Below are 15,933 nucleotides of genomic sequence, written 5' to 3'. Positions count from 1 at the left end.
CCTACTAAAGTATGTTCACAATAGCTAAAGTTCGAAAAAAGTGTCTGTTTTCATGAACTGCCGCTCCATGCACCGGCTCTCTTCTGACTCTCTCTCTAAGGCTCTGAAGTGCCCACTTTCAGAGTCCCCACGTGTGCCAAGTCTGATCTGATTGGTCGGTCTGTCGGCTCAGCCGTAATTGGTCAGTTGCTCAGCACGGTTCTCGGAAATGTCCCGCCTCTTTTACCATATTGGGAATGCATCCACTTTGGCTCTGAGGGGAGCATAAACATTAGCACCTTAGCACTAATGTGCTACCGCAGGCTACGGCATATAGTGGGCGTGCTGCAGAAGTTAACGGGCGTGCAACATGAGCTGCTGCGCTTGCCGCAACGAGCCAATGGGCTTAGATCAGCGATATCACACTGACAAGACGTCACACTGGCAAATTTTTTAAGAGGGTGGCTAGAACCGAGCGTTACATGCAGCTAATGCTACAGCTAACAGGAGGACGTAGGAGAAGCCGCGTTTACGCGGACTTTGAATTTTTGCACATAGATGTGTCTAAACATGCACAGGACACTTGGAAAACACACTAAAGAGCATATAAAACCAGAAAAAGCATAATATGGGACCTTTAAAGGCACAGATGTTTGAGGTTATTCATTAGGAGTCTTCATAAAACCTTTCACTGGATGTGCTTGTGCAATAATAAAAGGGCTACTCTGGTGTGAATGTGAATGTAAAAATAGAGTTTATATTAGAACAAGAATCATTGCCAGATAAACAATACTGTACATGGAACAATTGAAGCACTTAATGACTGATTTTTTTTTTTTTTTTTTTATGGTTTCATTTTTGATACTCAATTTATTTAATTTTAGTTTTTATCAACATTTTACTGATGCTAAAATGGGTTAATTAATGCTGAACAGAATTTACATTTTTAGTGTAACTTCTTGGTGCTCAATTGAACATTATAATAATAATTACATTTCGGCTAACTGTACATTTAATGGGCTTGTTTTGATTGCAATACAAGTGTTGCTAAAGGGATGATCGGTTTTGGGCACACAGAAAGCTTAAAGGAGACTTGAGACTGGGTCTGAGGTACCACCAGGTTTATCTAGAAGTCACAACAGATAAAATGTTTATCCCGTCTAATTTCTGTTTCAAAATGTTTGAAAGAGTTCTTATCTAATGTTTAATTGTGTATAAACACATCTGACATCTACCGGTACTTCAAAAGTTATCAGTTTATTTTTCTTTGCCTCAAAGGAGTACAGGCTAAGTACCACTTGGGGAAAAAAAAAAGGTTTAGACTGTAAAGAATAATAAAATATAATATTGGTGAAATCAGATTATCAGGTAAGTAAAAGCATAAATTCTACAAATATGTCCCTTTTTTAAATAAGAGAAAATAATCTGTTAATGAAACCTCAGCCTTCTCTCAGATTGACTGTATGAGCTGTCAAAATCATTCTCTCTTTTTCTTATTGTTCAGAGTCAGAAGCTGGACTGTAAGCACAGCTAAAAGCTTAAATGTAATACCATACAAACTATCCTTTTTTTTTTTTACTAACGGTATATACAATAACGGGAATAAGACCTTAATAGGCCTTCACAACATGATTGAATGATTTTTTTATTTCATTTTCGGCGGATAAATAAAGCTCTCCAGAGATTCCTACAGGCTGGTTTGTCTTTTAGAGGAGCACCTTGTTGTTCTGTACTCCAGAGGCATCCCTGATTGTCTGAGAACCTCATTAGGGAGGGGGATCATTAGCAGGTCAGCCTTCATCTGTCAGCTCTCTCAGACAAAGCTTGTGCTGAGACAGAGAATGGGACCCCCTTTACATGGCCCCACTGGCACAGCAACCCAGAGAGAGAAGCAACAAACAGGTCTCATACTGTTTGTCTGGTAAATGAGGTCAGAACATAAAATCATGCGTCTGAACTAAGCAATAGGTAAGATTCACATAGTTAAATGAATGGAATTTCTGCAGGCAAACATTTCTCAATCAGTATCCAGAGCAAAAAGTAACATTTTACAGCCACTCTTAGGGTAGAACGAGGCACACTGCACAAAGCCTTTTTAAAGGGAGTTCATGTGATTTTGTCTCCTCACCTTCCATCCTCAGTCACAGAAGTCTGGTATCCCTGTGGGAGTGTTAGCAGTAGATCCACAGTGGGCCTCAGCATGTTCTCCTTGGCATCTTTACCTGACGTCCCTCCCCCATCAGGTACAGCATTCCTGAAGATGTTGCGTGGCGCGGGCTGAGGGGCTTGCGGTGGAGGTGGAGGGGCACGTGCCTTCATTTTCCTCCTAAGATTTGACAATGACAGGTAGGGGAATACATATTTAGTTGTTCTATTCTTGTTTCTTACATTGATCTCAGTTTTTCTTTTTAGGACTTGCACAAAGTGTTCAGAAATAATCAGGCATTAGTTTCACATCAGGATGCATGAGGCTGATAAAGGAAACATGTCCAACACTGTGTTAGATAAAGAGTCTTCAATCTGATGTTAGTTATTTCACATACTGATACACTAAATTTAGTATTACAACAAATTATGAAGAGAATGTTTGTTCCTCTGACAGATTTGTGGTTTCTTTTAACTCAGTCTTAGAAAGCACAGCCTACTGAACACAACCCACTGCCTCAATCTCAGGTACCCTCTCTGAATGCTAATTAATGTCTCTGTCTCTGTTTGTGACACAGCCCTTTATCTCCCCTTAGATTACATAACTAACTCAGATATGCTGAGAGGACCCCTGTTTTGTCAACATGATCCAGCCCTGAGCGGCTGCCTATTCCATCTGTTCCTGACACTCCTCTGAGTATTTCATAATATCTTTTTTAATAATTCCCTTTTATGATCTCCCTCTGAGGCACTCTTACTCACACTCTAGAAATACAGTGGCACAAAGTAAATGTTCTCTAAAGTTTTCTAAAGGAATGAATTTAAAGCCTTACTTTTACACAAACAACTTCCATCATTAAATCTTATTTAATTCATAAATATTTAATTAAGATATGCTCAGACAAAGTGATCAAAAGCAACGCTTAAATGTAAATGTTAGGTTGGAACAATCATGTTTTTCCAAAGGGGAAAACAAAATCTGATAAATTGGATATTAGCACTGTAGTACAACAGTTTCTGTCACGTCAACACATTTTTAAAGCAGCAATATTTTAGTCTAAAAGGTTTTTGATTGGCTTCAGGGGTTTTCTGTAAATGATTGAGTGTTATGTCAACAGCTGTATGAAACCCATAAAAAAGGAGATAATGCACGCCATCTTTAAAGCACAGATCTTAAGGGTAGGGAAAGTGGCAGATGTCAATGACATGCTGGTGTAGCGACGAGATGCTGTTTACAGCACATTTGACCTCAGCTCAGTGTAAACTGTACTTAGTGAGGCGGAGACAGCAGATTAGACAGAAATCAAACATTTCACTCTGCTAACAATGATGAATGTGAACTCTATGCCATCCATTTCAGCACCTATTCTTTCTGTCTTAACAGTACAAATATTAGCCTTAGATAACAAAAGACAAAACAGCCTACTCACGTCAAAAACAGTCCTTGTGTTGATTAACTGTTCCAAAAGAGCGACTGTTTATGAATCCAGCTCCAAGCTTTAGACACACTCAGACACAATGTGTGTGTATAATCCTGTATCCGTCAAAGTACTCCTGCCAGGCATAAAGGCGAAAAGAGCACAACGAAAAGAAAGAATGCACGTGAACATAGCACACTGAGCGGACTCTAACCTGGCTGAAGTTAACCTTTAACAGATGCATCGGATATCAACTCACTCTCACCAACAAGATCTATAGTGTCATCGACTCATTGTGCAATGCTGATAGTGTTTTAATGGGCACATAATGGGAGTGACAGACTTAAAGATTAACAGCATTAGTCAGACTAGGAAAGTAAAGAGTAGATAATTTTTCTCAGACTTTTTTTAAAACATACCCTTTACTCACGTGAAATAAAGAACTTTTTTTTTTGTAGCAGCTTAGAGAGTTTTACATGCGGGAGGTTTTTCTGTTGAGTCTGTGTTTTGAAGGTAAACAGAAGTGGGCTCTGTGGAGCTGTGGGACTGGGCCCCGGCCAGGTTTAACACAGTCATCCAGTATCTCTCTCCGCCTCTCGCTCTTACCATAACGTTTCCCTCTCTCTCTCTTTTTTGCTTTCCCTCTCTTTTACATGCACAAAGACTCCTTTAGGAAAAGCCTCGTCTCCCACAGAGCTAGAATGGGCAAGCATGAACACAGAAAGAGAGAGAGAGCAAGAGAGAGAGTAAGGAAGAGCAGGAAACCCAGCTCCGGCACAGGAGGGCAGTAAGTGCTGAGCTGATACAGGGACTGAGTTACAAACGGGCTCATACACACACATAGCCACTAAAAAGGTTACTAATGGACCTTTCGGAACCACTCCGTTCTTTTCACTTGACTAAACAGTATTTAAAAGGATATATTTATTTCACTATCCTGCATTAAATGTGTTCTTTTTAGCAGGGGAGGTTGTTTGTTTAGACCTGAGGTGAAAACAGTTAGAAATGTTTTTTCAAGTAAAATTCAAAAAACAAATAAGACACTGACTGAAATCTTCTCGAACTGCCAAAGGCACTAAAGACTCCTGTGGTCTGTGGTCAAATCATTCAAAACAACATGTGAGCGGCCTCAAATGGAAAAAAACAAAGTGAGCACAGTCTGGCTAGTGATTATATGAGAGGGGTTAGACTTTGGTGCTTACCAAACAAGGCTGGAGTCTAAACAAAAGTTTTGGCATTATAAAGTCATGTATGATTGACAGAAACATCATCTATAACAGGACATATTCTATTTAACACTGCATAAACAGAGAAAGAATCTGAATATGTCATACTGAATACCGAAGGGTGGACTAACTCTTATGACCTTAGCTTGGCAATACAAGAATAGTTATACAGAAGTCTACACAGTGCCATCACTATTCCTATGTTTCTGTCTCTGTGCTTTCCCCTGTGACAGATTATTCTCAGGGTTTGCATATGTGTGTAGGTATGGAAATGTATTAACAGTGTGTGCAGTGCATAACTGACAGTGTGTCAGGCTTTATCTCCTCCCTGACCCAAATACAACCCCGCTCACTCACAATCAAGGCAGCCAGGAATAATCGAGCCTTTGAGTGCTACAGAGTTTGTGTTAATGTGGGGTTTCTGATGCGCATACAGATACCTGTGTGCAAATGTTTAATCGCACAGATCTATGTATACTGATAAAATATGGAAAACATGTTTTGAAAAAGATGTCAAAGGTTGATTTCAGAATTTAGGGAGGGGGGAATCATTTGCATTTTGAATTATGCATATCTGCAAACTCACTAACAATGTGTGTACAATGTAAAACCATTCAAAGTTCAAGTCTGATTTATTTTTGTTAGATGAGAAGTTAAATTACATACTGCAGCACAGCTGGGACACAGTGGAGGGTTTTTTGGTAGGGAAAGAAGTAACTGTCAGTGACTGTATTCATCCCAGCCATGGAAACTCAAAAGTTCCCACTCAGCAAAGTCTTGTAAAAATAATGGAACAAATTAGTTTTCTCTAAAGTGGGCTCTGCCAGCAGACACTCCACCAAAATCCACTTAGAAATATGTTCAGTTTCTGTTTTGTCTTTTTCTGCACAAAGTCCTCATCTCCTTTTGTGTATTCAAAATAAACATAAATGAAAAACTACAGTTTGTGCTTTTATGATGTTTTACTCCCTTCCTTGAAGTTTGCACCAGTCATATGGATTGTCAGTCTGCTGAAACCTTCAGTGCAACGATACAGAAGGCTAGTTGTGACTGCGTGAGAAAAACTAGCACAGACAGACTGGTCAACTAATAAAGTCTGCTGTTGATGTAAGTAAATCAAACTTTTATTTCAGGCAGCAGGCAGAGCCAAACAATCATTTGATCATTAAGAAAGAGTCACTAAGGTAGACAGACGGCCAGATGTGTCCTCAAGTTAGAGACAAGGACATCATGTTTATTAAGCGTCAGACAATGGGATCTTTAAAACAATGAGCTACTATCCTCTAATGAAGACATTCAACTGGGAATGGAGCAGATTAATTAGCAGAAAATAGAGCGCTGACTGACCTCAAATCATTGAGACAAACTTTATGCATTGTGGGAACACAAATAATGTCTGAAACAAAGCTCTGTGCACAATAATGAGTGGTTTAACAGACAAATGTCACAAATTGTATCATTTATTTGTTAACATAAACAGTTTAAAAGACATAAGACCAAAAAAACAATACCAAAGGATGTCCGCAGTAGACACACAAACACACACACAAGCCACATTACCAGCTTTTTCTCTATGGTAGGGAAATATACTGACAAACTCATTCAAAGCTATTTCATCAAAGCAGTTTCTTGTGTGTTTCTATTTCAAGACAAAATCTTCATCAAACTTATTATTATCAATATTCGTTATATAAATATGAATTAAACATTTTTTGGTCTGCCTTTCTTTTTTTCTTTTTTACTTCTAAAAAATTTGAAAATGTGAGAAAACATCATTGTCCCAGACAAGAATTCCCAACTTCAAATTAGGGCCCGACCGATACGGGATTTTTGGGGCCAATACCGATATCTATATTGGGAAGAAAAACAGTCAGATACCGATATACTGGCCGATAGCTTTCTTAGATATATGAAATCAGTAGAGATAGATAGATATAAATATACACAATGATTGTGTTGATCCCTCAAATGTGGATCAAAAACTTGTGGAAAAGATAATGTAGACGAGACGGTCACTCAACTGGAAAATAACTGTGCAAGTACGTGCATAACCGCTTGACACATTGGAGAGTGATAATGCTTGTTGTAATCCATATAGCACACTCTGCTGGTGAAAGAGAACTGCTAGTTTATTTTATACAATCAACCTCAAATTAAATGTTATTTGACTTGTAAATAAATCTATTAATATCGGCGTATATGTGATATAAGCCAATGAGCCAATACCGATAGTCACTTGGTAAATTAAAATCGCCGATATTATCGGCTGGCTGCTTAATCGGTCAAGCTCTACTTCAAATTGTTACCAACTGTGGTAAAAGCCTTTAAAATGTGAAACCTGCCAAACTGATATCAAACATGTAAGCATCTCTCATGCTTGAGAGCTACTTAAAGGACACACCCTCCCACCTTCATGTAAGCACATACACATTCACGAGAGCCAAAGCCTCACTTGTCTGTCTGCACCACACGTGTCTGTGCACACTTGAGTTTTAACCTCCTGTTGTCCATTAGACTGAGTGTAAACGCTGCACATCCTGAACCATCGGCCACTCACACTCACAAACGCCGTCCTGCTATGAAGCATGCATACCAACTTGATGTCATGGTGTCCCCATGGCAACCTATATTTACACCACTTGACTGCAGAGGAGTGGAGTCCTCAGTTTAGTAGCAGCTGTGGATTTAAGCCGCAAACACACAAAAGGTGAGCGATTCAGAGAAGAAGAAACAGATCCCTTGACAGTTGCCTGGCACACAAGCCTCCTCACTCAGCGTATGCCTTGACGCTTATGTTACCTTCAGAGTCCAGTCTTACTCTCTTTATAGGACACATGTGGTCCACAACAACCTTAAAACTCCCTCAGTACAAACAGCCAGGTTAAAATTCTGAAAATAGAGCAAATTAAAGTAGAAATAGTGTAAATATTAATGTTTAAATCTCAGAGTTTTCTATTGAGTTTCAGTTAAAGTTTAGATTGATTTATTTGGAAATGATAGCAGCTCATAAACAAAAACATACACATTTTAAAACAGCTCTGTAGGACCGGTACAGGGCTCAAACCTCATTTAACCCACCCCTATAATTCACTAAGTTGTACCTAAGTCAGTGGTATGGAGTCAGAGGGTCAAACAACTTGTCTCGTATCAAACCCAGCGACTGTCTGCCTTCCTACCTCATTCATAGGTGGTGGTTAAGATGCCAAGAGGCTTAACTATTATTGTAGTAACTGTGTGGCCTGTGTTTCATCCAATAATAGCAGCAAATCAAAGTAATGACATTAAGGACTAGGCTTTATAAGAGTAACACCACTGGCTCCAGTCCAAGCTGTTTATCAAATGCTGTGCAGTGGTAAGAGGCTGAAGTTGCAGTTTATATACAATCATAAACTGTTTTAAGCATTTAAATGATGTAACACTCAATTGGATCTGGACTGCCTTAAAGCAGTATTTTCACTGCATTTGCATTCATACTGTATCTCTTTCTGTATACGCTGATTTCAATTTATAGGTACAGTTTTGGCTGCTTAAAAAAATATGTTTATATATGAAGTTGAAGACCTAAAATAAAAACATGTTGATCTCGAGGTGGTTTATCGGATTGAATGTAATCCGGTTTATTTGATTATCAAGTGACGACTTCCAACCTCTATTAAAAACAAATGGAAAGAGCTTGGCTTAATCTTAAGTTTGATAGGAGTACAGAGTCACTAACAGTAACATAATGACCTGGGGGAGACAAAAGACAACACCACACCTCAGGTGCTAAATGAATTGTTGCTCGTTGGGATCAATTAGCCTGCTTACACTCCGTGCAGTAACGTGCAGAGTTTATGTTCAGGATGTATTGCAATGACTTCTGGTTAAGTCTGAACCAGTGATCTAGGAGTGTCTGTTTCACAGCGACTTAAAGCACAGAAATCCACTTACTGTAATAGCACACCCCACCCTACACTATCCTCCTCTGTCCTCTCCTCTCCTGACATGACACATCATCACAGTCATCTTATCCTCTTATGACCAGTGACAAAGCGACACGCTGTTTGTGTTCACACCAGACATGTTCCAAGACAACAATGATCATACAAATATAGAAACAGGAAGCAAACCTACCCTTGTGTCTGCACAGCTGGAAAAAAAATATGTCATACTTAAGAAGAGCTGGCTTGATTTAATACCATCAACACTCTCGTTTACCAAAGAGGATTTTTTTTATGTGACATTAGGACACATTTTATAGCATTCATTATGCCTCCAGTAAAATCAGGCAGTTCTATACTAAAGCAATGATCTATTACTTTTGGAGCTCATATTTATCACTTCTACTGATGAGTGATCTTTTAATCCTCTGACACATCATATCCGCTCTAGAACTTGCATGTCAGAGTAAGATCCCAGTGTCCTCATGTTTCCTAATTAATAAAACACTTCAGTATTAATGGCATAGCAAATGATTAATAAATCAATTGTTGAGTCACATGAGCATTGACAGTGAATACACTTTTTTCTAGGTGCAGTGAGAAAGAAGCTGTGCACTTTGCACCAGCTGTAGTAAACGAGCAGCTTTTGGGTGGCAAACAAGCCCACAGCAGAGGTTAGACAAGGAATAAAGGGAAGAAAGGATACTGGTGGTTGTTAAAAGAGAAGGATGATGAAATCTAAAAAGTAGGGGAATAGAAAATGGTAGATGGTGAAGTCAAACATTAGAGAAGAAAGAGTAGAGAAGGAATGTAGCGGCAGGGCAGCAGGAAGTGATAATTAGTCTGTTCTCTATTCCCTAAGCAGCTTGTCCAATTAGAGAGAGAGACACAGAGAGCTCCTGCTGGAGACACAAGAAGAAAAACACTTAAGGCACAGATATTGTTGAGATTAGCAGACAGACAGAGCTTAGAACAGGATCCTTTGATTTGAAAATAATATATAATGGAGATGCACCGATTGTGAAAATCAGGGCGGATTGTAGTATTTAAAATAAAACATTTTAGCTAAATGCAGATTCCAATGTTTTTTTTATTGTTGTTAGCAGTCCCTCCTTTTGAAATGCAACAGGAAAATGGTCACACATACTGCATATCACTGATCTTGCTCAGAGATGATGTAAGACTCCCTCACTTCCAAAATGTTTTCAAGATGATAACAGATCAGAGTTTGTCCAGCAGGTGACTTCTTTTGCACCAAAAAAAACCTCCTCCTCTCTGAATTAGCAATTAGGTTTACTAACTTGCCAGCGTTGAATTGATTGATTGCAACACAAAAGCGACTTATCAGCTACTGGCATCGGTGTACATTATTTGCTGGATGGCCGATGTTTGTCAACATGCTGATAACAGCCGATACCCATGTTAAACCTGTATATCGGTGCATCCCTAACACAAATGAGAAAAGCCACACTAAAATCCCATCTTCAACATCTTTATTGGGATTTTAATAATGGAAGGGTTTTAAAAGAAAAAAAGTCAACAAATAAGACAGAAATGGCACCTTTATTTTTGGACTGCATGTGCACCCGTCTAAAAGCTTCGGAATTGTTTTGTGATCATTTAAAAAAGGAATGGAAAAGGATTCCTGTATAACGCAGTGACACAAACGCTAAACTGTGTTTTCTCTGTAATCCAGAAATTATAGCAGCATTGTTAAGGGGTTCAAACACTGACTGAATTCTAGCAGAACTTGTGCAAGAGAGATTGCAATTCACCACCTCAGCTTTATCAGGCAATTTCGCAACTATGGCATGTCAGTTGCTGTAAGAGAAGTCGGTCCAACTGTACACACACACACACACACACACACACACACACACACACACACACACACACACAGTCCGTCTGTCTTCCTCCCTGACAAACCCACATGCCACAGAGACTAACATATGACTGCAGGCTTCCAGAAATAAATCTGAGCAGCCCATAACAGCTGCATAGTAAGAGTACAGACAGATACACTCGATTAGTGTGTGATAGTAGTGATACAGGCTAACTTCATTGTTTAAGGGGTGCTTCCTTTAATCAGCGATGGAGGTTTGCAAATTAAGCAAAAGGTTGGAAAGTGGGGTCAATAGAGCACAAGAGTCTATAAATACAGCCAGACTAGATGTCTAGCTGTGAAGTAAATATATTAAGAGAGCATGTGCTACTTTGAATTCTGCTCTGAGAACCCATTAATTAAATCCTACTGTGCCTGAGTATATAATAAACTACGAGGGACATTGCTGACAATAGACATTGCTGTATTGTTAATACAAAGTTTCCCAAACATATCATTCTTACCAGTCTAGTAATATTTCTGCAATACTGACTGCTTATAAAAACAATGAACTGAGCGAAGGATTGTGTACTTTTGATTTCATCTTTTCAGCCAGTGTGATTGGTCAAGCTTCTATCCTTGCAGAACAATCTTGTGGACGAATTGCATCCACACCCTTTCTATTTCAAACACCACTGCAAGTGAAATGGTTACAGATATTACCAGATACATACTGTACTGCTGCCAGAGACGCATAGCCTCGAATACTCTTTCGCTCTCTGGCCTATCTCAGCTTTCATGGGAGTTATATTTAACCCATTATAAAAATAACCCTAAATATCCAGATGTGACCACACACACTAAAACATGTTCCACTTTGCTCAAATTAAATACAGCCCTCAAGTAAGGGAGGAAAAGGAGGGAACTCCCTCTGTCAGCAGTGCTGAGCTGGTGGCCCACCACATAAACCTTAAAATTCTAAATAGAGGAGATTTCTGAAGGATGTGCAAGGGTGTGGAGCTTTTGTTTAGTACTGTCCACTAAGACCTGAGCAGGGAAATACTTTGTTCTGGCAGATAACACTATCTCAATATATTTAAGTTTACTTCTGTAAGTATTTTTAGAAACTGTATGGGCCGACAGATACACATGATAGTCAAATAACATGCAAAGGGTGACACTGACATTCTAGTACAGGAGGCAGAGGGCCAAAATAAAAATGAAAATAAATAATCCCTCAGCGCTCATGGGCACAGAGGGGTTATTTATTTTCATTTTTATTTTGGCACACAAACTTTAACACAAAAATATGCAAAGCCTGTCTTGTGATAGATGTCATAATTGTTTGTCTCTATTTAGTGTAGACTAAACCTTGTGACAGAAGTAAACTCAAGTAAAGGTTCTGACATCACACACAAAAAAGCAGAAATAAGCTTTAAAACCTGCAACAGCAGAGTAAACACTGACAAGAAGAAAAACACACAAAAAGGACAGCAGTTGCCTATTAATGCTTTCTCTGTTTTTCTTTTCTTTTTTAAAGTCTGTTGCCTCCTTATTGCTTCTGAAAGAGTGGATACTTTAATTAAAAGCCTGTAACAAACCCACATTAATCACAGCCTTCTGGACTAAACCTCACTCAGCACAGAGACAGACATATAGAGGCAGACACGACATAACACCATGCCAGACTTAAGAGGAATACACCACTGCGTGCAAATTAAGACTGTTGTGCATCATAGCTGACTAATGTAGCCTAAATGCAACAGATGTTCTAACCAGAGCTCCTACACATTTTCCATCTCAAAATTTCAAACTCTTTTGGGTTGACACTTCTAGTATTCTGGATAGATTTTTAAACACATTTGGCATATCAGTGTGAATAAATTGTTTTAAAATCCAATTTAACAAAACTTTGACAGACCTATATAAGTACAGTATGAGGGTTTTGCTTGGGATACTCCAGCCAGCCATTAGCAGTCTATCAACCCAAAGAGGAAGTAAACCAACCAGTGTTGCACGCAATGGTATTATTTTCTCCTAACTGTGCAGCCTTGGAATTAAAGTTGATCTCAGTCCCCACAAAAAGATAGTCTGTTTACTTTCCAGATAAGATAACTGGATTGGACAATCGTGCGAATACTATAGAAATACTATTTACCATGCTCCTTTGTTTTTTTTTCGTAGCAGATTACCGAAATCAGATTCCACAGATATCCTTTTTTCCTAGGAACACTGTTAACTCACCCCATAGAACACAAATTAAAACAAGCGCAAGCCAGAGTAATTTCATAATATCATGTCTTGTCATTTCTAAACTAGCTTGTAGTAAGATTATGGGTTATCTTCAAACCATGAGATATACTCATTAGTCTCTGGGGAGGGGAGGAAGTTGTACTTTATGTCCAGGCTTAATTAAAGGTGTATAATGCTCTGCAGGGCTTCATTCAGGTGACCTTTCTACCTCCCCTGGGGAACGCACTATCAAACACACACAGTCTTACACACCCACTGCTCAGATTTCAATAGAAAGGTACAAAAGAATATGGCTTCCCTCGAAAGAGCCATCTCTTCCTTCTGCATTTGTCTGCTCAGTGACTGTGTTTTGTGTGTGTAAATGTGTGTGTTTATGTAGTTTTATGAGCTGCCTTTCATTAGACCGTGCAATGTAGTAAAGTAGCTAATCCCTGTGTGATGACGAAAGAGAGATCACAACACAAAGGGAGTTGTCATGGTAATTTATATGGATAGAAATGGCACACACTGACCGGATAAAGAAGGTATTTTGGTTTCTTTGCTGACTCTGTGACCAGTCTACTTTGTAATTTGGCCAGTAATGTGGCCTCCTGAGAGTGTGAAATCACTGTGTTTGAAAGGTTCTGGTTAAAGAGACCTTTGCTTGAAAGACCAGACCGATCATTAAATCCACCCGTCAGCACTCTTTCTGTCAAAATCACAACCTTCTCATGTGGCCCTATGAAGAGCATACACTTCTGCTGAGCCTTTACCACACACCTAGACGGAGTACTTTAGAGGGTCCTTACTAACTAAAAGCTGACTGACAAAAGGTATGAACCCAACGACAATGCCAGAAATAACACTGCTGACTTAAAAATGGATGAAGTCAGCCACTTTTAATTTTACAGGATAAAGATATTACGATAGCCCCCATGTAGCACATAATCATATTGCTGTAGCCTGTAGGATTACTGTACACCTGGTCATGCACCAATAACACTAAGAACTCTGTCTGTATTTTGCTTATTTTTGCTAAAACAAAAATTCAAGATAAACAAGTTAAGACCTACTTTAATCCAAGCCACTTTCCACTGTGACTGCATTGTAACAAATTGAGGCCACTGAAGGCTAGTGCAATCTTTTATCTCGTAATCTTCTATCAGCATGGTCATTATTCAAACAAATTATTCAAATTTAGGATAAAACACTCATATGCTTCTCTGTGTCACTCAGATATGCTTCTCTGTGTCACAGTGACACCTGGAAACTAAAAAGCTGCCTAATTCTATTTGAACTGTTGTCTTATGCATACTCTGGGATGATTCAGTTTTTGTTGATGATGGGATCAGCTGATGTCTTTCTATACACAGTCATAGTTTGTACTAAAACTGGAGGATTAATGTAAAAGCCTATTGTGTCCCCTGAAGCAACAGCACTTATCACAGTATAGAGAGCAGAGGACAGGTGTCACTTTTAACAACAACCATGACATTCCAGCATTCCTGCATCCTGAAACTGTCATTTATTTATTTATTTATTTATTTATACTTACTTCTGTTTAATGTCAAATTTTGAAATAGGCTAATACAATTAAGTTGGCAGCAAGTCCTTTAACGCCCCAGCCACGCCCCAAACAAATGACAAATGAAAGCATAGAACAATAACATACAGCAACTACAGGTTTTTTTTTTTTTTTGGTGTTCTTTAGCCAATAAAAGGTCGTGTCATTTATTTTTCTAAACTAGAAACAAACTACACTGTCATACCCATACCATGTCTTGATCTCGTACTGTTCACATAGTTGGTTGTGGGGGTAAATGGAGAGCAAGCTGATCCGGCTGCTGGAACTCTCTTTCGCTCTCTCTCTCTGTTGTCTCTGCACACTAAAGGCAACCAATGCGTTGAACTGTTGCTGTGGAGGCTCTCCACAAGGTAGTTTTAATGAGCTCCATTGACCAATGTAAGCCCACTGTTATCATGGACAAGGTGTGTTTATGCCACGCAACCACAATATTAGCTAAATATTCTGGGAAAAAAAGGCAGCCACGTTTGATAAAATAAAATAATACTACGAATAATTACAAGAGAAATTCTTAATTTTGTTTCTGATGTGCAACAAGAAATGCGCAGTCTGCAGTGGCCCAGTCCATTAGTGTTTAACCAGCTGGAATTAGACGTATTAACAAGAAAGTTTAGATTTTAATAATCACACAATTATATAAAAGTTGAATTCCTTCAGTAAACAAGGTGCTTGAGTTTAAATAACTTACCCTGAAGGTGGTTTTGATGTATCAGTCATTGCAGTGATTAGTAAACTTAGATATCCAACTTCAGCTGAAGTGGGTTCCCAAAATCCGCCGTCGCTCTTAGACTCGGTGAATATCCATATTTTGCTATCACCTGCACATCAAAATTTTTAAATTACTTTAGTCTAGCGAGTTTTGTAATATATCTCAACGATAAAACAGTTGTTAAAAGGTAGGAGTAAACTTTATATATTTTTTATTCGTACAGGTCCAACTAATGAGTTCGCAGAGAAGACAGTCTATGTGACCTGAAGCAGCACTAACGCTGCAAATGTCCGTTTGGGTTTAACTAACTACGACATAAGAATCGTTAAATTTCCGATATTTTAAAGTCCAACTTACTTCAGTCAACACGGTCTAACTGAGTCATTCTCACTGACTCAGTTAATTGTCAAATCCACTGGATGTGCTGCTTCGTATCCCCCGGCAGACTTTCCCTCCAGTGTTGTCAAGGTAACAGGATTGATAATAGAGCTGTCCGTATGGCGTTTCAAAATAAGTGAAAATAATAGAATAGGACTTTAATATATTATAGCCTACTGTGGATTTTTAAACTCGGGTTTTCTCAGGCCTCTCTTCTCTTTTATCAAATATTATGCCTGCCTGAGGACATAAGGCGGGCAGAGTCAGTGGCATCTTTTAAATCACTTCTTAAAACTCACTTTTATAGACTTGCTTTTATGTGATTTCTCCTTTAAAGATCTATCCCTTCATTTTATTAATTTTATTGCTTTTAACCTTTTCAAATTCCTACTCCTTTTATCGTTTAACTCTTCAGCTCTCTGTTGCTTTATTCATTTAACCAATGTCCCGTTTATCCCTTCTTTCTATCTTCATTCTGTGTTTACAGCCTGTGATGTGATGTCGTCCCACTCTGCCTCA

General features: G+C 38.8%; 1 protein-coding gene across 7 annotated transcripts in view; it reads right to left on the bottom strand.

Moving 5' to 3' along the window:
• The window catches only part of cobl (cordon-bleu WH2 repeat protein), a 54,216-nt gene extending 38,695 nt beyond the window's left edge, over positions 1-15,521 (bottom strand). For 5 of the 7 annotated variants that reach the window (XM_061051014.1, XM_061051020.1, XM_061051018.1 and 2 more), the window contains exons 1-3: positions 15,394-15,521; positions 15,016-15,145; positions 2,108-2,305 (exon numbers count right to left, since the gene is read on the bottom strand). In XM_061051014.1, coding sequence (XP_060906997.1) covers positions 2,108-2,305; positions 15,016-15,044 — 227 coding nt within the window. In that variant the 5' untranslated portion in view covers positions 15,045-15,145; positions 15,394-15,521. Of the gene's footprint in view, positions 1-2,107; positions 2,306-3,554; positions 3,679-15,011; positions 15,146-15,393 lie in introns of those variants that run through there. The other 2 variants (XM_061051015.1, XM_061051016.1) reach the window with 2 other exon arrangements.
• Between the last annotated feature and the right edge of the window lie 412 nt (positions 15,522-15,933).

This window comes from Labrus mixtus, chromosome 11 (assembly GCF_963584025.1).
Source record: "Labrus mixtus chromosome 11, fLabMix1.1, whole genome shotgun sequence".
In the NCBI taxonomy this organism is placed as follows: Eukaryota; Metazoa; Chordata; class Actinopteri; order Labriformes; family Labridae; genus Labrus; species Labrus mixtus.
Note: the sequence above shows the minus strand (reverse complement) of the source record. Positions and strands in the feature narration are given on the sequence as shown.